This window comes from Adiantum capillus-veneris, chromosome 27, assembly GCF_014529385.1.
Source record: "Adiantum capillus-veneris isolate H3 chromosome 27, ASM1452938v2, whole genome shotgun sequence".
Classification (NCBI taxonomy): Eukaryota; Viridiplantae; Streptophyta; class Polypodiopsida; order Polypodiales; family Pteridaceae; genus Adiantum; species Adiantum capillus-veneris.
Window position 1 is genome coordinate 56,754,695 of NC_140957.1, and position 19,766 is coordinate 56,774,460.

The following is a 19,766-nucleotide window of genomic DNA, read 5'->3' on the forward strand; positions in this document are numbered from 1 at the left end:
CATCCATAAGATTTATGACCCATGTAGTGATACCTTCCTAAAACTCCTAATAACTGGCTCCTATCCAAGTAGGTGGCAAAAGGATAGATGACCCAAGAGAAAGCCAAAGAGACATAGAAAACAAGCGTAGCTATAAAGTGGACAAGGAGCACTTCAACCTCGTTGAAGGTCTAATGTTGCAAGTGCTCCTAAAATGTCTCACATATGCCTCCTACCAAAACCATTTGGTAAAAGGATATGTGAACCAAAGTCAAAAAAGTAGAGTGGTGACAAAGCACACTTGCCTAGTCATAGGAATGATGCTTCACTCACTCATATCTTCTTAGAATCCTCACAAGGAGAAATCCACACCAACTATAGAACTGTTGATCTAATATTAGAGTATATATGCGTACAAAACCAAGCTAAGCTCATGTACAAGAAATCCATTAAAAAACTACTTAGCTACTTAGAATGATCTATTTTGCAAAAACTTTATCTCTAAGTCATTCGTAGCTCACAAATCATCTTCAATGAGTTGAAGATGCTAGACAACTTGTCAAAGAGCTGGAATATCGCAAGGTCAAATTTGAGGACGTAACCCCAAGTGAAATCAAGCAAACAAATCAGTCTGCTAGTGACGTTCCTACCACTAGTAGTGCTCCACAGAGAGCAGATTCTAGGAGTCAGGAAGTGAGGAGATCTATGCGAGTCTCTTCTACCCCTGAGAATTTTTAGCCAAGGTTTGACTATTTGTTGTGATTGCAGAAAGCCTACCTACTACCAAGAGGCTATTCAGATGGAAGATATCATGAAGTGGGAGCAGGAAATGCAATTTGAGTTTAACTCGATTATGGAAAATGAGGCTTGGGAACTGACAAAGTTGCTAGAGGGCAAATAAGTCTTGCCTTGCAAATGGATATAGCAGAAGAAATACACAACGGAAGAATCCGAGCCTAAGTATAAGGCTAGATTGGTTGCTAAGGGATTCAAGTAGAAGAAAGGCATGGACTTTAATGAGATTTTCTCTCCAATAGTCAAGATGACTTCATTGTGTCTTGTGCTTGGACTAGTACCTACTGAGGACATGGAACTTGTCTAGATGGATGTGAAGATGGCTTTACTTCACGGGGATCTAGAAGAAGATGTCTACACAAAACAACTAGAGGGTTTTGAAGGTGAACCTGAAAAGTCTATGAGGGCGGACTGGTGTCTAGATTATTAAATGCATTGTATGACCTAAAGCAAGGCTCAAGGTAGCGGTACTCAAAATTTGATAAGTACATGCAGTCCCAAGGTTATGTACAGAGCCAAGAAGATCACCTCTTACATACCCAAAAGTTGAACAATGGTTCACTTATCATCTTGATACTTTATGTGATGACATGCTTATCGTCAAGAAGTCTAAAGACAAGATTGGCATTTTGAAGTATTCACTTAGCACCCAATTCGGTATGAAGGATTTGGGAGATGCAAGTCACTTTCTTGGTATGTGTATCAAGAAGGATAGGAAACATGGAACACTAGAGTTATCTCATGAAACGTATATCTGCAAGGTCTTGCAATATTTTAATATGCAAGGGGGGAAAGCTACATTGAGTACCCCAATGTAGAATGATGCTCCCAAATTTAATGTTGATAAAGCGGAAATGGCCAAGGTGCCATATTCTTCGACAATAGAGTAGTCTCACGTATGCCATGACAACCACCATCCCTAAACCATTTGGTAAAAGGATATGTGACCCAAAGTCAAAATAGTAGAGTGGTGGCATAGCACACTTGCATAGTCATAGGAATGATGCTTCACTCACTCATATCTTCTTAGAATCCTCTCAAAGAGCAATCCACACCAATTGTAGAATTGTTGATCTAAGATTAAAGTATATATGTGTACAAAACCAAGCTAAGCTCATATACAAGCAATCCATAAAACAACTACTTAGCTACTTATAATTATCTATTCTGCAGTAACTTTATCTCTAGTATCTTGGTTTCTCTAAATGCAAAGGCGAAAGAGGGGAGGCTTTTTTTATAAAAAGCCTCAACATGCGACCGATGGTTATCTTTGAAAGGCCGAGAAAGCTTGAGAGGCGTATGAGTGTTGCATGCTTCACAAAGAAAAATTTATGGGTCGAATAACTTGTGAACTCAGTTGGAGTCAATTATGGTGATAACTTCGAGATTAAGATGCTACAACCATGCATTGTGAGTAATAATAGTTCACAAATTACATGCAACATAAAATCCTTACTTGGAATCTATAGGAAAAGTCGGAGTCAATTATGGTGATAACTTCGAGATTAAGATGCTACAACCATGCATTTTATGTGAGTAATAATAGTTCACAAATTACATGCAGCATAAAATCCTTACTTGGAATCTATAGGAAAATTCGTAGTTCCTTGTAAATGTTCAAAGATAAGCGCTTTAGCACATCTAGATAGAGGCTAACATTGCCGCTCTTCAAATTTAACGTTGATGTCATGTTTCACCTAAACAAGGTCATTTTGCTATAACAGTCCCGTCCCCTCCCCTCCCCTCCCCTCCCCCCCCCCAACAACACACACACACACACACACACACACACACACACATTTTGACTTGAAAAGTAGATATTTCTCCAAAATGTGAATTTCTAAGGCAAAAGTTAGGGCCAAATGCCTTATCGTTTAAGAGGCCCAAAATATTTGTGTGGCGTGGCATTATAGGAGCCAAAAAAAGACAAAATGCAATTGTGAAAAGGGCACCCTCTTACAAATACAGACTTGGGTGCCCCAAGTCCCCCTTGTTCACCATCACCAGACGGTGCAAGCGGATTGGGCTCTCTCAGCCTCCTAGCTCAACTGGCTTGCAACCTAGGGTTCTGTCAGCTAGTCTTATCTTCTCTTTCGGTAAGTTCCCTTGAAGCATTTTCTCTTTGTTTGCCATACCAGCAGTTGGTTCGGCTATGGAGCTTATCAGCTTTCCTTTTATTGCTATGCAGGGATAGTCGGGCCTGCTGCTCGTTTGTCCTTTGAGTACTCAGAGGGTCTTAACCTTATCCGACATAGCAAACACTACCTTTGGAACGTATTTGGCCCTTCCTCCAATTGCGTAGAACCAAACCCTACAGTGCACTTGCAGAGTATCTGTCGACCCACAAAGTCCCCTGACATAAGAAAGCGGTTGTGGAAGGCCAACAAGCCGCCATGGCCTCAGCAGCTTCCATAGGCCTTACACATACATTTCAAGCCCTCTCTCTTGAAACAGGAAGCAGAAGAGGGTTGAAGCCTGCATCAGCAAACATGCTAACCCGGCTTTCATCATCTTTCTTGGGGGACTCCACACAAACCTTCATGGCTCCTTGCTCTCTGGGACTTGGACAGCCCTCTCGCTCATTCCACGCAATGTGTGTAAGGATGGATTCTCGCTTGTATGCGAGAGAGGACGAATGGAAGAGACCCGCAGTTGCACTTGCAGATTATGCTGTCGCAGAGAGTGACCTTGACTTTGCTGGATATTCTAAAAGGGGAGAAAGAAGTGGTATGGGTGGTGGGTTTTTAGGTCCGGAGAATGGGTCCACTACTGCAGTTCCCAACGGCACATCTGCAGGGAACAAAGGTCTTGATATATCCACATTGGGGCTCAGGCCAGAACTTGTAGAGGCTCTTCACAAGAGGGGCATTACTAATTTGTTTCCTATTCAGGTACAGCTCCTTCTCTCCAGCTTGATCACATGTGTTTTTTTAAGCATTGGCATGCATGCAGGAATTTATACTTTATTTGGATATAGTATAGCTGCCTGGTACCAAATGCCTTTACTTATCTTAATGGTAATTTCATGCTAGTCTGCTTTGCGACTATGTAATCTGAAGGTTTTCAAACTGTGGTTCTGCTGGGACTATGCTACATACTAGAGTCCCTACATATCTCGCAAGCTGCCCAGTTGCGAAGAAAGGCTCATGATCTATCTTTTGTTGTTTCTATAGGAAGCTAAGTACTTACAGCCTTGTAAGCATGTTCAACAACAGGAAATAGTAGAGGATGAGAATGCTAGCTAGCCTCAGAACCAAGGCTTTCTTATGGTGTATCGAACTTTGTCCATACAAGTACTTAGGAGTGTGATTTTATCTTAAGGTCAAGGATTGTGGCTTGGATGCGTTCGTGCTTTTCTCTTTCTTTGTTATGAATAGGTTTGCTGTGTTGTTTTACTCTTCTAGTATTTACTGTGAAGATACTATGCATAATGTGAGATGCAGCTTAGCTGAAACATGTAGGGTTGTGCATAAGGACTAAATTACTAAAAGCCTAAATAAAAGTTTAGCCTTTTTTTGAAAGATTTAACGGGACTCTACAGAAGGTATTTTCTTACAATCAAGCTTGATGAGTCTCCTTATGAGTGAGCTGATTATTTCATACCGTTGATGAAACTTTTGTGGCCTATTCTGGTTCTTTATGTCAGTTTGTTTTTCCTGTCGATGAAACTTTTGTGGCCTGTTCTGTTTCTTTATGTCAGTTCGTTTTTCCCCATTGAAGTGATACTTATCTTTGTAGTGAAGAGTTTCCATTTATGCCTAGAATATTTGATGTGTCTGGATTTTTAAATTGATTGGGTTTCTTTGTAGTCGTTCTGAATTTGTTGTTTCTATAGGAAGATAAGTACTTATAACCTTGTGAGCATGTTAAACAACAGGAAATAGTAGAGGATGAGAATGCTAGCTAGCCTCAGAACCAAGGCTTTCTTATGGTGTATCGAACTTTGTCGATATAGTACTAAGGAGTGTGATTTTATTTTAAGGTCAAGGATTGTGGCTTGGCTGCGTCCGTGCTTCTCTTTCTTTGTTATGAATAGGTTTGCTGTGTTGTTTTACTCTTTTAATATTTACTGTGAAGATACTATGCATAATGTGAGATGCAGCTTAGCTGAAACATGTAGGGTTGTGCGTAAAGACTAAATTACTTAAGGCTAAATATAAGTTTAGCCTTTTTTTTGAAATATTTACTGGGACTTTACAAAAGGTATTTAATTACAATCAAGCTTGATGAGTCTCCTTATGAGTGAGCTGATTATTTTAACCGTTAATGAAACTTTTGTGGCCTATTCCGTTCCTTTATGTCAGTTTGTTTTCCCCGTTGATGAAACTTTTGTGGCCTGCTCTCTTACTTTATGTCAGTTCGTTTTTCCCCATTTGAAGTGAGACTTATCTTTGTAGTGAAGAGTTTCCACTTATGCCTAGATTATTTGATGTGTCTGGATTTTTAAATTGATTGGGTTTCTTTGTAGTCGTTCTGAATTTCTAGTACTGTCCATTGATGTGATTGAGTTTTCTTTGTAGTGGTTCTGAATTTTTATTCCTGTCCATTGACGACGATAGTGGGGATGCCGTGGTATTTAGTCAATACTATGCATGATGGTGCTGATGGTTTATTGTCTTGTGGGTGACTACCACGAGTCTATATCTTGCACTTTCCTTTAACGGTGAATTTGGGCTTATTCCGAATTCATCTGTGCTAATTTTTCTAGCTTTTGTGGTGCGTATGCCCTATCAACTACCTCATTTTCGTGCTTATTTTTCTGATTTAATACTTCTTGAGTGCTAGGCTTTATTATGGCTGAGTCTGCCCTTGATCTCCGGAGTCATGACAGCAACCAGTACGTTGAACTTTTGTGTCGATGTATGCTCATGTGTGCGTGGGTGTGTTGTGTTGGGAGCATATGCTAGTACCTAGTTCTACACCCACTAATGGGCACTGACGACGTTAGTGGGGATGTCATGGTATTTAGTCAATACTATTTATGATGGAGCTGATGGTTATATTGCCTTGTGAGTGACTACCACGAGTCTACCTTGCATTTTCCTCTAAGGGTGAATCTGGGCTTATCCCGGATCTATTTAGGTATATCTTTTAGTCGTATAGCAAACATGCAGACTTCACAGTTGTGAAGTTTTTGTTCGAGTTACGATCAGTTTATGTTGTGCTAATTCTTTATCGCTTTTGTGATGCGCATGCCCTACAACTACCTCATTTTTGTGCTTATTTTTCTATTTTAGTGCATCTTTAGTGCTAGGCGTCATTATGGCTGAGTTTGTTCTTGATCTCTGAAGTCATGACAGAAGCTCAGTTTGTTGAACTTTGTGTGCGTGGGTGTGTTGTGTTGGGAGCATATGTTAGTACCTAGTTCTACACCCACCATTGGGTGCTAACGACTCTAGTGGGGATGTCGTGGTATTTAATCAATACTATGTATGATGGAACTGATGGTTATATTGTCTCGTGGGTGACTACCATGAGTCTATACCTTGCACTTTCCTTAAGGATGAATCTGGGCTTATCCCGGATTCATCTAGGTATACATTGTTGTGATTGAGTACAAGTCGAAATGTGGTTTCATGGAAATTAGGTTCAGGTGTTTTCTCGCTCTACTACTTAATTGCCAATCAAATGTGGTTGTGCATATGTTTAAGGGATCAGTTTTATATAGGGCAGGTGTTAATGAACAGGAGCTTCTATGATTGAAATAGCTCGTGAATCATCTCAAGCTAGGTGAAACAGGGAAAAAGTAGGTGAAGCAGGGCAAAAGTGCTCGTCTTTATGAAATCTATGGCATGAATTTCAAGTAGCCGGAGAAATATGATGTGGCTTGGGATCTAGTGTTAGTCATAGAGTCGGGATATTTTGCTCAGAGAAACACAGACGAAAGTTGCTACAGTAGCTGTCCACCTGTGTATCATTTGCTTTGATAACAAACAATTTCTGAAATGATACAAGGTCCAATAACCGGGGCTTTATGTTGGACAAATTTAAATTTACTGTTAATGTACAAGTTAAGACCTGAATGTTTGTGTTTGAAGATCTTTTTGTGTTTTGTAAGGTTGGTACATGTGTTGGCTATTGAAATAAGGAATCAATAAATAATGGCATATGATTTTTTCAATCTGGTGAAGGCATTTCATACGCACCTACTATGTTACTTGGTGGCAGTAGTGTTGACATTACAGCTTTGAGTTGCAATTATTGGAGGTGTTTTGTCTCTCTTTGTTACTAGGTTCTCATGTTACCTGACTGTGTGTCTGCTAATATGCAGGAGGCAGTTTTGAAACCTGCCACTGAGGGATTGGACCTTATAGGAAGAGCCAAGACCGGGACAGGTAAAACGCTAGCATTTGGCATTCCGATCATTCAAAGTCTATTGGAGGAGAATGAAAGTGACCGTCGGTAAGTTGCTACTCCATGACCCCTCCGCCCTTTTTGTATGAAGATTTCTATTGCAAGACTTGAAACAAGAAGTTTGCTTTTGGCCTCAAAGCTTGTTCTGCGACTGTTTGACCCTCCTAATCTTCCTACTGTGAATTTGGCAGTCGCTTCTTTCGCCATCCCAGAGTCTTGGTGCTTGCGCCTACAAGAGAGCTGGCAGTGCAGGTTGAGAAGGAATTCATGGAGTCTGCACCCAAGTTGTCTACTCTGTGTGTTTATGGAGGAGTCTCCATTGTTGCCCAGCAACGCAAGCTCCAGAAGGGTGTTGATATAGCAGTTGGAACTCCAGGCCGAGTCATTGACTTGCTTGAGCGAGGCTCCCTGGTACTCAATGAAGTCAGATACCTTGTGCTTGATGAAGCAGACCAAATGCTGGCTGTTGGATTTGAGGAGGAGGTTGAAAAAATTTTAGACAGTGTGCCTTCCAATCGGCAAAGTATGCTTTTTTCAGCAACCATGCCTTCTTGGGTCAATCAACTAGCAAGAAAATATCTGAAGAATCCAATGAGGATTGATTTGGTAAGGATTGCTGTGGGTTATATGTGCAACCAATGGGGCTTTCAACTATTTTGTTTCTGGGAAGGTTTTGTGACTGCCCTTTCGTGCTTCTCAGGTTGGAGAGAATGAGGAAAAACTTGCTGAGGGCATCAAAATACACTCGATCTCATGTCCTGCGGCAGCAAAGCGCTCTATTTTGAGTGACCTCATCACGGTATATGAAAAATTTTCCAAGTATCTGATGTTCTTGAAACATGCACAGATGGATGTGGGCTGAGAAATACCTCTTTGTTCAGGTTTATGGAAAAGGTGGAAAAGCTATTGTTTTCACCCAAACTAAGAAAGATGCTGACGAGGTGGCCCTTTCCATGAATCGGATGCTTGGGACTGAAGCTTTGCACGGTGATATCTCTCAAGCTCAGAGAGAGAAAACTTTGACGGCATTTCGAAATGGAAAGTTTTCAGTGTTGGTTGCAACAGATGTGGCAGCTCGTGGGCTCGACATTCCCAATGTTGACCTTGTAAGTAATTAGGAGAGGATAGGGCATTATACATCAGTTGGTGGTGTCCATCATCTAAAAGGCAGGTGCAGATAGGGGATTTTCCTGAATGATTTTGCTGATGTGCAGGTCATTCACTTTGAGATACCAAATGACCCTGAGACATTTGTTCATCGGTCAGGGCGTACAGGTCGTGCAGGTAAAGCAGGCACAACGATTCTTATGCACACAGATGCCCAGATGAGGACCGTAAGGACGATTGAAAGGGATATTGGCTGCAAGTTTGACGTCATAAGTTCTCCCAATGCCCATGATGTTCTTCATGCATCATCCGAGCAAGCTCGCGATGCCTTGAAGAAAGTGCATCCTGAGTTGGTTTCTGTGTTCCTCCCAACAGCAGAGAAACTGATGCAGGAGCAGGGAGCTACTGCTTTGGCTGCTGCTATTGCACATTTGAGTGGATTTACACAGCCTCCTGCATCCCGATCTCTAATCACTCATGAACAGGTTGAAATTTTGTTTTACTTATCTCTTTCTGGTAGTGATAGGGCACACTTTAGGTTTTGAACTTGCTTACACCTGACAAGGGTACTCTTTAGGTTTAGAACTTGCCTACACCTGACAAAGTTCTTGGTTATGTAGGGGTGGGTAACATTACAATTCACTCGCACCCAGAGATGGGGTGGTGGGGGTGGACTGATGTCTCCTGGTGGTGTGATGGGGGCTCTTGCTGCAATTTATCCACGGGCGGCTGATGAGATAGGAAAAATAATGATGCTTGATCCAATGCAGGTATCAGCTGGTTTTTAGGCCTGCATTATTTAGTCTCGGCTAGCCTTCGCCTCTTGGCACATTCTGATCTTTGTGCCGGTGGAACAGGGCATGGGTGCAGTTTTTGATTTGCCAGAGGAAGTTGCAAAAGAGCTTCTTACTATGCAATTGGGTCCGGAAGATTCTATTCAAGCAGTTACTTCGGTTTGTTACTGTGACTCTTAGGTTTCCTGTGCTCTCTTTGATTTTTTCCATTGCCATTTAATTGTTTTTCCTCACTCAACCCTTCACTGACTCCTGCAGTTTATTTGATCAGTCTTCTTCTCCGTTTGTAGGTTCTTCCTGCAATTATAATCGGTTGTGACAGGATAGTAGTGTGCATTACTTGTAGATTCTCTCTTCTGGTGATGTTATGTGTAAGGGTTTAGAGATTGTCTTTTTCTGGTGACTCTAAGTTGGGCTAGATGATTTGTGACTTCTAGGTTAGTTAGGGTCTTCTATGATTTCCAGTTAGATCACGGTCTAGGGTCTTTAATGATTCCTAGCTTGTTTTGTCAGAAGAGAATTTTTGGCTCAGAATGAGAGCTAGGCCTGGACAACTTTCAATAGAGAGAGTATCCGGGTTTGGTGAAACGGACTTATTGTGCGATGTTGTCTTTGACCTAGATGCAGGATCTTTTACCCTAAAAGTAGACAGTTAGCTCCGGTAATCAGGCTGTGAAGCCACTTTTATTTCATAACCAACACTTGTCGAATCAGTTGTGTTTGCTTGTGTTGCTTGGCTGTTTGGTTTGTATGGGATGCATGCGTGCTTTTGGGTGGTGTCGGTGCATGTATGGTTCTTTTTATCGTCAGATGGGAGGAGGTGGGTGGAGGTTGGGCAGGATCTGGGTTGTGGTCCTTGTTCTTGTCTTCTCCTGCTTGGTTGGAGATGGTCATGCAGGGCTGGTTTCTTTCGCATGATCCTGCTTGGCTGAAAATGCATCAGCAAGGTTTCTTTCTTGGCACACCCAAGATCTTTGGTACAAGATGTTCGTCAAGGTGTGGAATGAGGATTCAGCTTTATGTAATCCTTGTGGTGAGTCGGGAGAACTCTGCAGGTTGTCATCTGCTGCAAGAATGTTGCATCTGGAGAGTTTTCCAGGCAGATTATGAAACTATGTGGTTTTGACTCGATCTTGACTTTCCATTTCAGCCCCATGTCCTTAAAGTTCAACCGTGTCTATCCTTGGTTGTATCTTGTAATTTGGTGTGGGCTGTGTTTCATAGTTGCAATTGCATTATGTAATATAAAGGCTACAAACTCAACATTGTTGTGTGTGTGTGTGCATGAGTCATATGCGCACATTGTTTATGTAATATAAAAGGTACATACTACACTCCAAATTGTTGGGCGTGCGTGCACACATATGTAATGTATGTTTATGTACATAGCGCTATCAGGAAAATTGCTGCTTAAGGGGTGACCGCGTAGGTGTTGGGCCTTTGGCTATGAGAGGAGTTAAGCTAGATTAAATAACGGTGTACGACGGTAATTTGCTTTCTGCCCGTGCACTCAAAGTGGCACGCGAGAGAGAGAGAGAGAGAGAGAGAGAGAGAGAGAGAGAGAGAGAGAGAGAGAGAGAGAGAGAGAGAGAGAGAGAGAGAGAGAGAGAGAGAGAGAGAGAGAGAGAGAGAGAGAGAGAGAGAGAGAGAGAGAGAGAGAGAGAGAGAGAGAGAGAGAGAGAGAGAGAGAGAGAGAGAGAGAGAGAGAGAGAGAGAGAGAGAGAGAGAGAGAGAGAGAGAGAGAGAGAGAGAGAGAGAGAGAGAGAGAGAGAGAGAGAGAGAGAGAGAAATGAAATGTTATATTAACGTCTTCAAAAGGCCATAATGACCTATGAGACCTGAAAGTTACAAAGTGGTGGATCTGATACAAAGTCAGAGTAACAAAATAACCTCACAACAGTACAAAACAAAGATATATACTATGGGGTCGTAAGTTGGTCGATGTGAGTCAAGCAAAAACTAAGCAGGAAAATGGGCGGCTTGTTGGGATAGCTGAATCACAAGAGATTTAGTATCGGTCGTTGGCGAATCTCATCAATTTCCTCCATGGTTAGTAGTCTGATCGGGCGTCGTGCATGCCTGGCCAGCGTGCTACGAAATTTCTGTCGTAGCCTCCGTCGATGCTGTGTAGTTCTTCGCAGTCGCGGGCGCCTGGATTTCCTCAGTTCAATCGCTCGGTCAATCAGTGTGCCTCTGGTGTGAGACGAGGGGGAGCTCTGCTGTGGGAGTGGCTCTTGCGGCTGTCCCGTGTCTGCTTTGAAGAAGTCTGTGATCTGTATTTGAGACTGGCTAGCCTCGCCATTCATTAGGCTATCTCTGTGTCTGCGCAGCTCGAGCAAGAACAAACCCAGACATCTCTGATCTTCGTATCCCATGACTCTTGAGAGTGGTCCAAAACCCTCTCTGAACAAGCAATGGAAGCGGCCTCGTATCTCGTAGTAGACGGGGCAGTAGTGTAGCTCTGTCTCAGGTTCCATGTTACACAAGGGGCATGTCTTGTCCTCTGCTGGTACTCCGCTGTATCTCCCAGTCTCAATTTACAACTGGTGAGAAGATGTGCGTAATCGGCCAATAGCTCATCGTATCCCATGAGACAAGTGGGTATCCATGTATCTGGGTCTCGCCACAAAACCATCTTCCGTAAGCTGGAGGAGGTGGTCTTTGTAGAAAGCCATCTTCGTGCCCAATTCCTGTGCTGGTTGTATCCATGTCCTCTTGGTGTCTAGCTGGGTCAGGTCTTGGCGGATGAGCTTGGTGATCTCTGACTGTGTAAGAGTGAGAGATGGTGCATCCAATGAGTAATGGAATGGTGGCAGCCTGTCTATGCTGAACCCATGTGCCTGAAACCATGATGTCATCTCCGCATACCAGCATGTTGTATCTCCTTGTATGGCTGACTCTCGAGAGGATCAAGTGCTATGCGAGCATATCTGTCTCTAGGAAGTGCCCAAGTGCGGTTTATGAAGGAGACTGATCTGGTGAGCGCCTCCTCATAAGTGGGGGGGCCACTAGCTCTGCTTAGATAATGGCCCGTGGTACTGATGCCTTGGCTCTAATGAGCCGCGAGATCATAGAGACGAGAGGTTTCTCCATGTTCCCCCATCCGTCTGAGCGACCTGGCCTCCCGTGGTGATCCGGTGAAGGTCCCCATATCTTGGTTCCATAGAGCAATGCTGAAGCCACCAAGGTGTCAAAGAGCCAGAGCTTCGTCCGGGGCTCCTGAAACTGAACTTGCGAACACATCCTCTCCAATCTACCCAATGCTGCGCGGGCTCTAGTAAGTCTGGTCTCTGTTGCTCTTCTGAGTGAGAATGCAGGTCCGCTAAAAACCACTCCAAGGTAAGTGTAAGCGTCTGTGTACTCCACAGTCTCCTGGCCGCATGTGAATGTAGGTGCTGACCTCCTGATCCACTGTGGGGTGGTATCAAACACCATAACCTTGGTGTTTCCCAGGTTGACAGACAAACCACTTTCGTGGGCAAACGTATGGAAAGCATCCAATTGACGTTGCATTCCCTCTGGGGATTCGGAGATCAACACTGTGTCATCAGCATATAACAAAAGTGGAATTCATGTCCTTGCCAACTGAGCACCTTTATCCCCATCGCTGTCAATGTAGTCAAAAACCTCATCCACATACATACCGAAGAGAGTAGGAGAGAGCGGGCAGCCTTGCTTCACCCCAATAGTGGAGTGAACCGGTGTAGAAAGTCCCTCCGGTGTGCGTACATGCCCTACTACTGATCTGTATAATGCCATGATCCCCCAAATGAGCTCTGTAGGTTCTCCCATTTCCTGTAATCTGGGCATCAGTCTAGCTCTGGGTACCGTGCCGAAAGCTTTGTGGAAGTCCACAAAGCTACAATAGATCCGTCTCCCATGAGATCTGCCTTCTTCGATGATGGCCCTTGAGTGTTAGGATATGGTCAAGAGTAGAGAAGCCTCTCCTGAATCCTGCCTGCCTAGTTGCACGTATTCCTTCCCTCTGCCCATCTACTCAGCTGTTGCTCCAGAATGGATGCATACAACTGTGCTAGTGTGTGCCCAATCATAATAGTGCGATAATTCCCAGGCTCCATGGGGTCTTCTGATTTGAAGATAGGTACGATCGCAGATAGGCTCCAAGTGTTCGGTAGGCCCTCACACATGGCCCGGTTAAACATAACTGCTAGAAGCTCTGCTAGTAGGTCTTTGGTATGCATGAAATGCTCAGCGACTAGGCCATCATGATCATATGCTCTCTGTCACCAGCGTGTGACTACTATCTATCCTTTTTGTTGATTTCTTTCTTACTATCTATTTACTTTCACTTTTTGGAAACACCCCTCGGGAAATCTAACTGCCCTGCATTGCATAGCTAGTGTGGAACTGTCCAGAGGGAGTCCAGGCCTGAGGGCAAGAGAGAGCACTAAGGCTGGACAAAGACTATGGTTAGCCAAAGTGGGGTCATTGACTAGCCAAAGTGGAATCCTTTGCTACAGAGCCTACATTTGTGTTCTGGGTGTGGCTGTAGTGTACAAAGGAGGTGAGATGACCTAGAAAGATACAATGGTAGCATCTCCTAAAATTTAGGGAACTGCTATTTTGGGACCTGAAAATGTGTTTGCGTCATTACCTCCGGAATGACAAGGAAAACATTTTCTTACTCTGTCTTGAAGTCAACTGGGCAACCGGTTGGGAGATATTTAAGCGGCAATCTCGAAACGGGAAAATGCTTGTAAATGCGCCAAGTGGCATTTTCTGGTGCACTTTCCTCATGCATGGAGAAGTGGCGCTGAATTTTAAGCTGGGAGAGGCTCATTTTCAGATTTTGTCATAGGTTAAGAGCTATGGAGTGCTTGCTTTCCCTCCTATGTATAGTGCGGTGCCAGGAGTGATGCCTTGCACGCTACGCACTGCCCTCTCTCTCCCCAATGGCAGTATGTTATGCTCCTCTAGTGGGCTTTTCATTTGACCAATGTATAGATGTGTGGGCTCATGCGCGATTGCCGAGGCAAGAGCCTCTTGCACAGGTACTGGATTAGCTAGCGGCTAATCCCCTGCAAGTACAGGTTAATTCGGAGAGGTTTCACTCTAGAAATCTCGTCCGATTCAAAGGGCAAGTAGCCCTATAGGTGCAGGGGCTCGAGGACTTGCTATGAATGCGACCGGCACGTGAAACGGAGCCCGAAACAGTAAATTACAGCCTGCTCTGTATTTTTGCAGGTTTTTGGGTTTTGGCCCTAAACGGTCTAGGGTTTTGGCCCTAAACGGTCCCTAATACCCCCAGGAGGTTCGGGGACGCGAGGGGACCTCTGTACAGGTGATTTGGCGCATTTTCGAGGCTGAAAACAGAGAATTCAGCGTGCTGCAGATTCTCGCCAGGTTTTGCAAAGTGCACGTATGCGTCAGGAAAGTCATTCCATGCGTGGGAATACTGACTGTGAAGGGTCCTAGTTCAGTTATGTTGCCGAAATCAGGCCGGAACAGTTGAAATTCAGCCAAGTTTGTGCGGGGGGTTGCAAAGGCAGCGCGAAGGGGGAGCCTTGGAATCACAGGGGGAGAGAGAAAGCGGCAGCGGGAGCACAGCAAGGCGCGCGCAGGGCAGTACGCAGTGGCGGGCGAGCGCGGGGGTGAAGGGGCAGCAGGGGAGCGCGAGGGGGGACGGGGGCGGGCAGGGAGCGCGAGGGGCAGCAGGGCAGAGAGAGAGAGAGAGAGAGAGAGAGAGAGAGAGAGAGAGAGAGAGAGAGAGAGAGAGAGAGAGAGAGAGAGAGATGTTATAAATGAAATGAAATGTTATATTAACATCTTCAAAAGGCCAAAATGATCTATGAGACCAAAAAGTTACAATTGGTGAATCTGATACCATGTCTGAGTACGGAAATCACAAAGATACCAAGTTACAAAGAGAGAGAGAGAGAGAGAGAGAGAGAGAGAGAGAGAGAGAGAGAGAGAGAGATGTTATAAATGAAATGAAATGTTACATTAACATCTTCAAAAGGCCAAAATGATCTATGAGACCGAAAAGTTACAATTGGTGAATCTGATACCATGTCTGAGTACGGAAATCACAAAGTTACCAAGTTACAAAGAACTAACAATAAAACACCAAGGAGAAAGGAAAAGGGGGGGGGGGGGGGGGGGGGGGGGGGGTTTGTGGGTTCAGATGAAATCTCTCATCAGTCTCGTTGTCGGATCTCATCGACCTCCTCTATGGTCAGAACTCTGGTTGGGTGTCTTGCATGTCGAGCTAGAGTGATCTGTATCATTTGTTGCAGCCTTCGTCGGTAGTGGGAGACCCCCCGAGGTCGTGGACATCTGGATTTGCGAAGTTCAGTGGCTCGGTCAAGCAGTGTACCTCTAGTATGAGTAGGCTCTGAGATCTGTTAAGAGAAATGAAATGTTATATTAACGTCTTCAAAAGGCCAAAGTGACCTATGAGACCAGAGAGAGAGAGAGAGAGAGAGAGAGAGAGAGAGAGAGAGAGAGAGAGAGAGAGTTTTTGCTGTTGGTTATTGTGCAGCTGCCTAAGCTTCAGTATGACGATGCTCCTCGAGACCGGTACGGGAAGTTCTCATCAAGAGGTGGTCCACGTACAGGTGGTGGTATGAGGAGCAGGTCTTTCGATCGTTATGATCGGTATTCTGGATCAGGCAGGGATTCTGGTTGGAGTTCTGGTGGGAGTTCTGGTGGTAATTCTTGGGGTGGTGGGTCAGGCCGACAGGATGAGCAGCGTTCTGGTGGATGGCGAAGCAATCAAGGTTATCAAGGAGACAATGGAGGAGGTTACCAGAGGTAAGGGGAAAAAGTTTAGTCTTTATGGCCTTGTTATTGGATTTGTACTTGCAAATGTGTGCAAGCTACTCTTGTATGTTTGAACTTTGCATGCACTAAGCTCTCTTCTGTTATTGAACATTGGGAAAATTACTAATATACCCCTCTAATTTGCAAAAATTCCTCAAATTTCAAATATTCCTTAAGTACTCTTGTATCTATTTTAGTTGTCGAATTTTGCATGGTTTAGTCTTTTTCACAGTAGAGATCTAACTGTAAGTGCCATAAATATAGAAGTTTTCACCAATGAGCTCTCAAATAGAGGCATTTATGTCTACTACCATTTCAGCTTGAGAGTCCACAATACAATTTAAAATCGTAGTTTTATCTTCTTAGTTCAGGAAGAACCGATCTTCCTGTGGAAGAATGCAAAAAGGAAAGCATTTGGACATGAATATGAAGGGGTATTTGGGAATTTTGGACAAATTTAAGGGCATTTTTGGTAAATTAGGGGTATTTTGGGATTTCTTTTGGTAATTTTCCCTCGAGTTTAGGTAGAAATGGCTCTTGTTTGGATTGCTTGGCTTGTTAAGATCTCCATCTTATGGAGGTACCTATGCTTGTGTTTCAGGTCTCAGCAAGTGTGCTTCATTTGCAATGAGCCAGGCCATAGAGCTGCCACGTGCCCAAGGCGCTGAGAGATGAGATAATGGAGAGGCTCATTGATCCTACACAATGGTTGGATGTATCAGTTGAGAGGTATTCATTTTACTCAAAGCTCGGAGAGTCGAGTATCTAGTACTTCAAGCGCAATGCATCTGGCTCCCTGCAACTACTTGAAAGCTGATGTAAGCCGTGAGTCTTATTAAGGTGACTCCAAATTGCTATCAGGAAATTGAAGCGATCATTTATCAAGTGACAAGTATATAACCTGCTGATGAAAAAGGTTCGGGCCACTTCGTTTAGGTGATGATATTGGATTTTACCGTCATATTTTGATATTCTACTGGCTATTGTGTATGTAGCTTATCCGTGATGTGGGTTGTTGATACAGAGAGTTTCTCTCTCAAACTGAAATTTTTGCTACTGCCTAAAGTGGGCCTGTTTTTTTGTGGTCTTTGTCTGTTGTCTATGTTCTTTCTGCGGAATTTGTTTCGGAGTATGATGTGTACTTCCAGATTTGGTAGGTCCGAAAATGTGCTCATGCCGTTTGGGCGTGGACAGTGAACTTCTCCTGCCGTCTTGTCTGAACGCGGCATAAGTTAGGACTTTATCTTAATGGGTGTGGATTGGAATGGAGCTATACATGGACAGAGTGAAAGTAGCATGGAAGAGAATGCAATGTTTTAGGGGGCGAAAATGCGATGTACGCGAAAGTTGTGATAAGTGTCAATTAAGTGGTGATTGATTATTTGATTTAAATAAATTAGTGGTGGCGTTTAAATAAAGCAAAGAGTGGGTATGTGATGAGTCCATTTTACTTCCCTGTATATCGTAAATATGGTTATGTACTCCTAGCTTTCGAGGCTGAAGGGAAAAATATATCACAAGGCCTGTTCTAGGCAGTAGTTGGAAGTTGGAAATGTTGTACAGGTAAACATCATCTGGCTAGCCAGACAATATCTGGCTTTGGATGTTGTACAGATAAACACCATCTGGCTAGCCAGACAATATCTGGCTTTGGATGTATCCGACCAATTTTTGTTTTGTCAAGACAAGCCCAAGTAAAGGGAAAATTTTGCATACGATTGACTTTTTTTTTGTTTTTTGTGTAAAGGCTCTTAAGGACCTCTTTCATTTGAGAGCTGTTGATACAATTTTCTGGCTCTCTACGGCAAAGCCTTGGAGAAGAATGAAAGGCGTATCCTTTGCCCCGACCTTACATGTGGACAATTGTGGGGTACGCCAACTTGGGCAGGTACTATTTGAGAACATTTTCTGATTATTGTAAATCCTATTCTAGAGGTCTATGAAGACCTCATCGAAACACTCTTTTTTCGTGCATCCTTGGCCTCTCTCAACACCTTATCCGTAGCTTCTTATTTCGCTTCACCCACCATAGCTTCAACTTAACAATCTGTACAGGAGCCCTTGGATTTGGGCTTGTGGCAATATTTTTTAAGCAAGGAGAACCTTGTGGCAATAGCCTATTGGCCACTTATTATCGAATCTATCCTGAGAACAACACATGATGGTATCTGGCTGACGCTAGGGGTGTGGATGGGCCTGTGGACAGTGTCAGGAGGTGATAGCTGTGTGAGGCTACTTGGTAGCCTTTTAGTAGGTATTATGAGGCCAAATAAGATGGGTAACTGTTGGGAGCTACTTACGAGCTACAGGGCTTGTGGAGAGTATCTGGAGGTGATAGCTGTGTGAGGCAACCTTTAAGTAGGTATTGTGTGGCCAAATAAGATGGGCAATTGTTGGGAGCTATGCACGAGCTACAACCTGCAGTCAGTGGTAACGCCCTTCGTAAGTTGCAACCGGCATTGGTTGCAGATGCAGTTGTAATGGCATCGGTAATAAGACATGATGTCAACTCAGCATGTGACGGTAGGCAAAGATTGGTTATGGGCAACATTGGTCACGTTTAAGTATGTCTTAATTTTTGATTATTTTGATTCTCACCATTAGCATATTAAGCATTATATTTTGTGTCCATTGTAATCAAGCCAAAGCGTTGTCTTGCAATAGAATTTGTTTGGCCAAGAGGCTAGCAAGATGTTTTGACAAGGTTTGTACTAAATCTCACATGTGTCCCTTTGTCTTTCTAGAGGTCACGATAACCAATAATATTATTATGTTTTGTAAAGGGGATTAGACAATGCTGCAAATATGTGTCGTGCTAGACTTTTCCAACCCTGTTGAATGCCACACATCTTGTGAGGTTATTGGGTGAATTTGAACCCAACGTTAGCTAGAGTAAACTATAAATTGTGAGCTGTGGGAGTAGCTACATTGACCTACACCTATTTGTTCAAATAGGTTTTACTGTGGGAGCTCCAATTTACGCGTATATCAAAGACCCTTGGTTGTGAGGAACATAAAACTCATAGAGTACACCTAAAACTCTTATGTATTTGTGAAAGTGGTGATTTAAGCATGAGAGGGTGGATGATGAAAGTTCTAAACTGCGGCAGGTTTGTCCAAAGGGGTTAGTTGTTGGGATCAACCCAACTTGGGTAGCCAAGATGAGTGCTAACTATCCCTTATCATTATAAAGCTTGCTTAAAAGGACTATGAAGACTTAACAAAAACACTCCCTTTTTGTGTGCTCTCTCTCTCTCTCTCTCTCTCTCTCTCTCTCTCTCTCACATCGATGGCTGCTTATTGCTTTTACCCACCATAGCTTCAACTCAGCATTTAGTAGGGGTGGAATGAAGTCATTGTGCGGAGCACTGAGTGAAGGTTGGGGTCAAGTGAGAATTGGGTCGGCGAATGGCAACCTACCAATCTTAAGTGTACCTAACAAATACAAGTAAGTCTGGGGTGATTTTGCTGTTCATTGCAAACCTGACATAAAAAGATATATTTGGATTTGTCTTCTCAAGGGGTTTGTTTGAAGACCAACATTGATATTTTTTCAAAATTTGTGCAAAGCACATTCAAAATTTTGAAAATTGATTGTGAAGAGACTTCTATTGGCGTGAGTACAGGTGGTTGCTACAACAACATTTCATTTTTTACTAGAAAAGTGTGGCTCTAATTATCGTTTGTGTTGGTGGGGAAAACAATCTCCTCCAACTTCTTATCTTGCTTGCACACCTGCGTGTCAACCTCTCACCATCTCTTCCAATTTTTCAAGTACACACACACCTAGACTATGGCAGCACGTGCGCGCGCACACACATAAGCTTGATAAGGGGACAGTGTAAAGAGTGTAAGAGAGTGAAAGAAGATGTTGACATAATTAGGGAGTATACAACAAAACACAGTATAGCACAAGAGAGAGGTAAGGGAAAATTTAGGGCATCTACACAAGAA

The 19,766-nt window shown here is 43.4% G+C and overlaps 1 protein-coding gene across 1 annotated transcript; it reads left to right on the forward strand.

Moving 5' to 3' along the window:
• Positions 1 to 2,752: 2,752 nt before the first annotated feature.
• EMB1138 (DEAD box RNA helicase (RH3)) lies at positions 2,753 to 16,901 on the forward strand. The gene is made up of 11 exons (XM_086503582.1): positions 2,753 to 2,870; positions 2,963 to 3,665; positions 7,046 to 7,176; positions 7,320 to 7,734; positions 7,829 to 7,927; positions 8,010 to 8,234; positions 8,343 to 8,720; positions 8,856 to 9,005; positions 9,093 to 9,188; positions 15,532 to 15,803; positions 16,414 to 16,901. The coding sequence occupies exons 2-11, from the start codon at positions 3,168 to 3,170 to the stop codon at positions 16,478 to 16,480; spliced, it is 2,331 nt and encodes a 776-aa protein (XP_086359708.1). The 5' UTR covers positions 2,753 to 2,870; positions 2,963 to 3,167; the 3' UTR covers positions 16,481 to 16,901.
• Positions 16,902 to 19,766: the final 2,865 nt, after the last annotated feature.